The sequence below is a fragment of the Cucurbita maxima genome, unplaced genomic scaffold (genome assembly GCF_002738345.1).
Source record: "Cucurbita maxima cultivar Rimu unplaced genomic scaffold, Cmax_1.0 Cma_Scf00014, whole genome shotgun sequence".
In the NCBI taxonomy this organism is placed as follows: domain Eukaryota; kingdom Viridiplantae; phylum Streptophyta; class Magnoliopsida; order Cucurbitales; family Cucurbitaceae; genus Cucurbita; species Cucurbita maxima.
This window is the reverse complement of record NW_019272030.1, coordinates 4,459,980-4,468,181: the sequence shown is the minus strand read 5'-3', so window position 1 is coordinate 4,468,181 and position 8,202 is coordinate 4,459,980. Positions and strand designations below refer to the sequence as shown.

The window sequence follows — 8,202 nt, the reverse complement described above, 5'->3', positions numbered from 1 at the left end:
AAAAAAAAAAAAAAAAAAAAAAAAAAAAAAAAAAAAAAAAAAAAAAAAAAAAGCCATGTTTCCTATAGCAGAGCCAAACCAGAAAAAACGATCATCATAGTACACAATATGCAAAAAAGGCCAAAGTGGATATTTGAATAAAACTCAAAATTATATGAGTATGATACAAACTTCAGGCTTTCAGTAGGAGCTCTCTATGGGTAATAGACATTCAAGAATAAGGAGGCAATTCCAAATCGTTATAAACACACAAAAATAGTACAAAAAAACACTAAATCCATCCACACACCACAAATGCAAGCCTTTACCTGAACCGAGTTACGTCGCTTCTCTCTGAATCAAAGGAGGCGAAGGAGGCATCATAGTTTTATCTGCACCTTCTTCAAGTTCCTCTTTCACTGAAGTAAAAGCCCTTTGTGGACTGTAATAACCCTTTGAGATGGGAACAGGAGACCCTCCTGCAATAATCTTAGATGGGCTGGAGATGTTTGCCTGTGGAGAACCTGAAATGGATTTGTTATCTTCACCATGGACCTGCTTACTCCCCCCTGCTTCTGTTTGTTTTCTGCAAAACTTCTCTTGTACTATGTCATATGAATTTCCAGTGCGTGCCTCTTGTGCCAGAGTGCACCAACAACAGAAGAGCCATAGAGTGCAGTCAGCCACAGCAGACTTGCCAAAACAAAAGCTATATGCTGGCAAATTGTATCTCTTTCTCATCTGTATCCGCCAAAAACCGCCATAGAGTAAACCAAATACACAAAGAACAATCCCGGTGACCGCCATAAGCGTCCGAACGGTTTCGTTATCGATGTTTACAGCAGCTAAGAGAAAAATCCAGAAAGGAGCCATACAGAACAGAATGAAAGTTGCAATATGGACATACATATTTCCAAAGCCTAGTCTCTCCATATTCCAACCAAAGACACAAAAGCTACAGAAAAGGGAAAGGTATGCTAGAGATATATCATCCCAAAAGTCGAGTATTCCACCACTCCACTGTGGACTCGTCTCGATAATTCTGTGTTCATCTCTTGTTGCAAGCGAATATCTTCTCTCTAGTGATTTCGACCTAGACGGTTGCTGTTGATCACCATTAACCGTCTGATTTGGAAGCTGCGCTTCCTCGTCGATTTCAGAATCATAATCCTTCCCCAAGGGGCTAATTATAGTGTAGACACCAGCGATGGCTGGTGCAGCAATTGCAACAGATATGCATATTCCTACTCCTATGGCTGGACGCTGAGATCTCCTGTAACCCAAATTCAGACCACAAAGTGCATACTGAGCAAAACAGTTCACGTTGAGGAGAATTATAACCACCAACATATGCGTCCATTCATGAGGCTTGTATGTCCCATCCTTGCAGTAAAGATTTCTAAGTTTAGTAACATCTTCGCGTTTCCATCGAGATAAAAGTATGAGATGGTAGATCCGTTTTGGATGTTGGTACAGACACATAAGTGTAAACAATGCATTCAGAATTTGATTATTGACTTCAAACCAAACATCTCTTACGGATTTTTTCGGCAATGCAGCGTTTAACATCCCGGTCATGACAAGGAACAGGATTGCACCTGACACAGCAACACCAATTATCCAAATGAAAAGAGCTATGTTCAATGGGTCTCTGATCCATGTCTTGCTCATGTTCAGGAGTGAATCCCAATCAATTTTCTTAGAAAGTACATCACTTAGGCGTTCTCGGAAATGATGACCACTTGAAAAACGCACAGAACGGGACATGTCGTCCTTCTCCTTGGCAATCTGCTGGAACCTAGCAGATGCTGAACCAAATTTGAAGAAACTTTTCTTAATAGGAGTCACCACAGTAATGGAGATAGGGGATCGTCTTTGTGTGACTTCATCATGCAATAGGACTTTTTGAGATGTAGAGAAGTTGAAAGCATTTTGAGCTTCTCCTTCTTTGCTATTAGATACTTCTATTTCACCATTGCCATTTCTATCGTTGGTTGAGGCCATTGCTACAAAATGATTCAACATTTTCAAACAGTACCAAAAAATGCTGCATCAGTTCACATATCCATCAAATGGATCGTAAGAGAAAAGCCTTTGAATGAACTCATTACAACCAGCAATCCATTAAGCCCAAGAAACTAGAAACATGGAAGCTCAAGAAAATCCCCAAGAATAATCCAGTTTTATGATGAGAATCATCATGCCATGCTAAAGTAGAAAGAATCAATAATATAGCAAGCTGTTGTGTTGGCGAATGAAATAAACAGTCCAATCAAAAGCTAACCCAGAAAGATAAATCAAACCATCCCCAAAGCTATGAAACCAACACCATAAGCAGAATGATTGAGATACCCAATTCACTAATTCCCCCAAACCATACAAGTTTACTTATACCTTACCAAAGTTCAGCATAGGGAGTTCGTTTCCAGAAGAAGTAGAACAACCCACAAACTGAATGGGAAATTTACGAGTCAGGGCCAATTAAACTTACCTAAAAACTGAAAATTAGCGGATTCCACGAGGATTGTTCCGAGAACAAAGGAGCTCAGCTATCCGATTTCAATAAAAATTATTGAAGGTTAAAGCAGAATGACCTGTTCACCACCACATACTGCAAAAGAAGGCATTGTAAGGACCCAACTTCCTCGATAAACTAAGAGTCAAAAGAGAGGAGGGCAATGGTCAAACCAGACAGCGAGTTGCGATGGTGGGTGCCGGTAGAATTTGGCCTTGGCTCCGCAACGAACGACGTCGCTACAAGCTTACAAGCGAGGCATCCATTGACTCCACGGCCTTTCAAAGGGAGGCATCTGGAAGTTGCAGCCAGAGAACAAGTTGCCTTTTCCAGTTTTCTCTCTTTTTTTTTTTTTCCTCTTCTGAGACCGAAACTTCCATTATTGATATACCAAACGTAGCCTGTTGGCTTTGTTTCACACTTTACAATAAATGGTTTAAATTATGGGTTTGGTGACATGAATATGAGTCATTTATAATATGTTTTCTTCATTATTAGTGGCTGTATTCAAATGCTGATGCTTCTCTCCCAGGTATGTAGATATCTACATATCAATCAAATCTTGATGGATGAGGGTCTCCTTTGAAGAAAGGCAAGAACTTCCAACTTTTTCTTTTCTTTTTCTTTTTGTTTTTGCACCGTAGAGCTGGAGAAGGGAAAATGTCTACTTTATGTAATACCCAACCTTCTTATTAGGATGAAAGGAGAGAATATAATCAAAGGAACTTTAGTAAGGGAGATTCCTCCCCACTTTAATTTTCAAAAGATTGAGATGAGAGATGAGAGAAAGAAAAAGGACTTCTTCTCTCATACCTTTTATATTCTATTTCCAAGAGAACAATCATAATACTACAAAAATTAAGAAAAAATTGATAACTCAAGTGGTTATGGTTCTTTTTTGTGGTTCAATAATGGAATCCAAATTAAACTTGACAGACTTATAAAGATAGGTAAATTATGTTTGAATGGATAATAATTAACGATTTAAAAAGACGACTTTCATAATAGATGCCAATCAAATTATGGTGCAACTTTAGTTAGCTCGTTGGCTTCCTTGCCCCCACAACTTGTAAAGACAAATTGAATATCAACTTAGGAAGAGAGTAGGAATTTAAGTTGTAGACCTTCTATAATAAATATAGGATCGATTGGAGGGTGGAACATACTTTTATATGGTTATGAAAATCTCTTTATAACAGACACATTTTAAAATCCTAATGAAAAGTCTAGGAAGAACTTGATCGGTTACAAATGATATCAGAACTAAGCAATGTGTCAATGAGGAGGCTGAGTTTCGAAGGGGGTGGGACACCAAGTAGAATACGAGCAAGGAAGTTGGATCAAAGGAGTGGATTGTGAGATCCCACATCAATGAGAGAAGGCAACCAACCATCTTTTATAAAGGCCTGGAAACATCAACGTTTTAAAATCTTGAGGAGAAGTCTAAGATAAATAAATAAATAAATAAATAAATAAATTAAAAAAAAAAAAGAGGGGAAGGAAGGAGTAAAATTAACGCTAGGATTTGTCAATTATCTCAAATTGGCATTCAGCAAAGTCAAAGGAAAGCATCGTTTCGACTTCCGAATAGAAAACTTCACAAACTCATGCACGCAAACTGAATCTCAGGCAAACTGAAGCCCAAACAAGGTAATTTTTTAGAATCTCAGGCATTACAAATGTGGTGAAAATTTACATAAATCTCATCATATATAGTGCTGCAATCAACAAAACGTGACACAACAAAACAAAATAGAGAAATTTAGGTAAGGTCATCCTCCTCCATCTCCTTTGCTTTCAGCTTTTCCTTCACTCTCAACAGCAGAGTTGTCTTCCATGGGTCCTGGTAAACCAAGAGTAATATCATAAAGGTATATAAGTAATAAAAATTATCTTCTTTCGATGCCTTTTCTATAAAAGTAAAGCTGCGAAGGCTTATGCTAAAAGTGAATAACCCTTAGTCTATGCGACACTCATGAAGTTCAGCATGAGGATTGCTCGGTATTATCAATTTCTATCAACCAAATTGGATACTTCAGAGTTTATAATGCAATGTAACGTCACAAATACTCACCAGTGGGGTCATGCTATCGAACTCCTTAACCACGTCAGTAAACTTCGTAACATCTTCTTCATCAATTGCACTAGCAATATCCTGACAGATAAAGCACTTTTTCAGCTCAAGAGAGAACAATATTGATTGAAAATCCAAAAAAAAAAAAAAGTAAAAACGAAGTGATAGCAAAATGCAAGGAAGTATCTAATTGAAATCGTAGTAATCTGAAGACAGCCACACATAACATGCAAGAATGAAATAAAAATCCAAGTGGAAATGTCGAAGTAGCTGAACTTGCAATCAAACTAAATGAAAAGAGATGATAATTATCTGCCTCAATCATGAAATTTACGTAACAATGCATATCGATGAGAATGGAAGCAGTAAATAAAACGCCAATTGAAGATCTAAACAACTTACAGCTAAAAGTCTACATTCGCGCGTGCCAGAAAAAGTTGGATCTAAATCCTGTAAAACAATATGCAGAACACTTAAATGAGAGTTGCAATAAGGTACATATACACCATGAAGATTGAAGGCTGAGAATTGAACCTGATATTCCTCCAATGCTTTAGTGATGGCCACAATATCACCTTTGCAGAGTTGACATAAGCCAGCATTCAGAAGATGTCCTTTGACTCCATATTTTAGCAAGTTACTTTTGAGTGAATGTCGAGCAATCTCTTCATATATTTTAATTGCCTTTTCATATCTACAGAAAATTCACAGTTGATTACCAACTACCTCACGACTAAAAGATAGACGCCACATCATGGACACAGGCTTCATGTGCACTATTGAAGCTTAGAATTCAAAAATAAATTTCCTTAGTATATAAATCATTTCTGTTGACATTACTGTTAGATATATTTCCCACTAAAATACAAATATTTATTAAGAAAAACACTAAGGATACTGTGTAATAGTTTTTCCTTGTACATGAGTTTAACCACAAGGTATACATTAATAGCCACTTAAATTGCTATCAAAAACATCAAAATATGATTGAGAACTTAACCAATCCATGACCACTCAGGAGTAATAATTAATAAATAGAAAGTGTACAAAAATAGTATAAGTAGAAATGCTTACTGTTCTAATTGAGCAGCAAACTGCGCCACTTTCTGCTTGCACTGGTTCGCAGATGTTGTTACTTCCTCGTTTTGGAAAAAGTCAGCAGCTTTCTCAAAGTAACCAATAGCAAGTTCAATGTTCTGTTCTGATTCATATAGTTCAGCAATTTCCTACATAACTAACGGTAATTACAACTTGAACAATCCCTTACAGGTAATGATAAGATAAGGAAAGTAGAGACAGAAGCAAAAGAAAGGGGACCTAGAAAAAGAAAGCCAAAGGCACTATTGAGTAATTAGTTTCCTAAACGATTCTGCCAAGCTAAAGAGCTGAGTTTAAGTATCATAAGTATGCACCTTCAAATATCTTGCAGCCATACTGAGCCTTCCAATATCACAAAACAGATTTACTGCCTGCTCCATGCATGAAATGGCCTCTACAATACAACAAAAAAAATTAGCTTTCAACAAATGTCTAGACTTCCAACATAATGGTGGAAAACATGGTTATATTATAGCAGATGATTTAAATTTTAAACAAGTTAGCCAAAACAAAAATATATCTGAATTTACATTATTGACGAGAAAATATGAGAACCTGAGAGCTATTTCTTGAGTCCTGCTGAGTTGGCAACTTATATTAACAGAGAGAACTAATATCAGGTAAAGAAAATTAAAATAAAATAAGACAATTTTCAAAAGATTCACTCATGAGCAAGAATATTTGGACAGAGAAATAAAACTAAAAGAAAAGCCAATTCTAACAAACCATCTAACATGTGGAGGTAGTGTTATGTTAGTTTTTCATTCTCTCCATTTGGTTTTCTATTCATGCTATAAAAAATTGATTTTTCATATAAAGGAGGTCCAATTCCAACAGAACCTGAAATTGGTGTTAAAGAGCATCATGAGTCATCCCAATCTCTTTTATTTGAAAAATAAGCAAACAAGTTAATGAAGAAAGCAGGGAGCATTAGAAAAACATAGAACGTAAAAGGCAAGTGGAGTTGGTCACATAGTTGAATAGTATACGTGTTCACAAAAACATCAAGAGTTGGGAAAACTAATCAACCCCCTTCTATGAGTAATTGAGAAGTGATTTTCGTTATCAAGTATTTGAGAACAGAAAATATTGGAATGCCATTGATAAAGTTGTGAATGTGAATGTTCAGATGAAGATGGACTGTGTAAGATGAGGAATTCTACTAGTGTAATGTCATCTAGTAGAAATATAATGAATCAACAATGTAGGCTTAATGATCCCATGACATGCTACAATCGAGATATATTATAAATTTAGACTTACCCTTTATAGATGTCTTCTTATAGGCATTGGCAGCATCCGTATAAGCTTGAGCAGCTTCATGCTTACTTTCCACCTATAAAAAAAATCATTTTTAAAAATAAGATGGAGAAGGTAAGATATGAGAAATAGGCATTATCACACACTTGAAGCATTTACCTTCAGATAGCAACTTGCTAATTTTATGTATGTTGACCCAGCTTTATCCCCTAAAACACCGCATGCATAGAGATTATAACAGGTATCATAGTGAGAAAAGGTAAGGTAATTGTGAATGACAACAAAATCATTAGACTACAAAATTAGGAGACCATGACTGTTTTGAGATTCTTTCTAATGCACAGGGCAAAGGGATTAATGCCGCTAAAATAGAATTAGAAGGAATCGAAGAGAGAGGAAGTCAAATATATACTAAACTGAGTATTGTTGATCAACTAGTTCAAAAAATCTTTGATGGTACAGCAGGCTTCTACGTAGAGAACCAAAGAAATTCATGCCTGTTTTGACAGTATTGTATAAAAGAAAATCTGAAGAGATCCCAGGGATTACGAATATATATATCCTCTAATGGGTCGACAGGCAAATCTCTTCAAATATTAAGAAAAATCCAAAAACAGAATTCAGAATATCTAATTCGTCAATGTCAATATCTCATCATCCATATGGAGACTTTAACTAACATATGAAGAACAATTTCACTTCATACTTATTCATCCACTTGGATGATATATCTTGCAACCAAACCATTTAATTTTAACTATGTCCTTCACTCACTGGATGACTATACCATTAATGAACTTCTGCTTATAGTTTTCAGTTTTGTAACTCATTCCCAAACAATACTCTCCAAATTGATATTGAGATAGCTAACACAGCCAATTCTTTTTATACAGTGTCCGTCCATCATTCCTAGACAACAGTTCATATTTTCTCACGGGAAACGCAGTTGCATCCATAAACCGACTATAAATAAATGCATTTATTCCCCAAAAGTATCTTATTTATTCTTCAGATCATTAATCTTAACCCTCCTAGTTCAAAGCAGGTGCATACCTTGCAAGCAGAATCAAGAAATAAATTCAAATTTCAGTATAAGAAATATTGTAGGTCAAATTCCAACAAAAGAATCAGTATGCAGCTCTTAAATTCCTTTTTAATTCAAGCACCAGACAATAAAGTTGAGTCCAAGTTGATGCGTTGGGGCATGAAAAATTGAATCAGTCGCATCGCACAAAGATCTAGAGGACTCAAAAAAAAAAAAAAAAAAAAAACTGGC

General features: G+C 36.0%; 2 protein-coding genes across 2 annotated transcripts in view; both read right to left on the bottom strand.

Moving 5' to 3' along the window:
* Nucleotides 1-109: 109 nt before the first annotated feature.
* On the bottom strand, nucleotides 110-2,913 carry LOC111488887. Its single transcript, XM_023136817.1, has 3 exons — nucleotides 2,668-2,913; nucleotides 2,471-2,590; nucleotides 110-1,985 (listed from the first exon to the last, which is right to left on the bottom strand). The coding sequence occupies exon 3, from the start codon at nucleotides 1,981-1,983 to the stop codon at nucleotides 319-321; it is 1,665 nt and encodes a 554-aa protein (XP_022992585.1). The 5' UTR covers nucleotides 1,984-1,985; nucleotides 2,471-2,590; nucleotides 2,668-2,913; the 3' UTR covers nucleotides 110-318.
* A 1,105-nt stretch (nucleotides 2,914-4,018) lies between these two features.
* LOC111488888 (alpha-soluble NSF attachment protein 2-like) overlaps nucleotides 4,019-8,202 on the bottom strand; it is a 5,179-nt gene continuing 995 nt past the window's right edge. The window contains exons 2-9 of the mRNA XM_023136818.1: nucleotides 7,086-7,135; nucleotides 6,930-7,002; nucleotides 5,981-6,060; nucleotides 5,643-5,794; nucleotides 5,103-5,262; nucleotides 4,971-5,018; nucleotides 4,569-4,649; nucleotides 4,019-4,337 (exon numbers count right to left, since the gene is read on the bottom strand). Coding sequence (XP_022992586.1) covers nucleotides 4,257-4,337; nucleotides 4,569-4,649; nucleotides 4,971-5,018; nucleotides 5,103-5,262; nucleotides 5,643-5,794; nucleotides 5,981-6,060; nucleotides 6,930-7,002; nucleotides 7,086-7,135 — 725 coding nt within the window. The 3' untranslated portion in view covers nucleotides 4,019-4,256. The remainder of the gene's footprint in view (nucleotides 4,338-4,568; nucleotides 4,650-4,970; nucleotides 5,019-5,102; nucleotides 5,263-5,642; nucleotides 5,795-5,980; nucleotides 6,061-6,929; nucleotides 7,003-7,085; nucleotides 7,136-8,202) is intronic.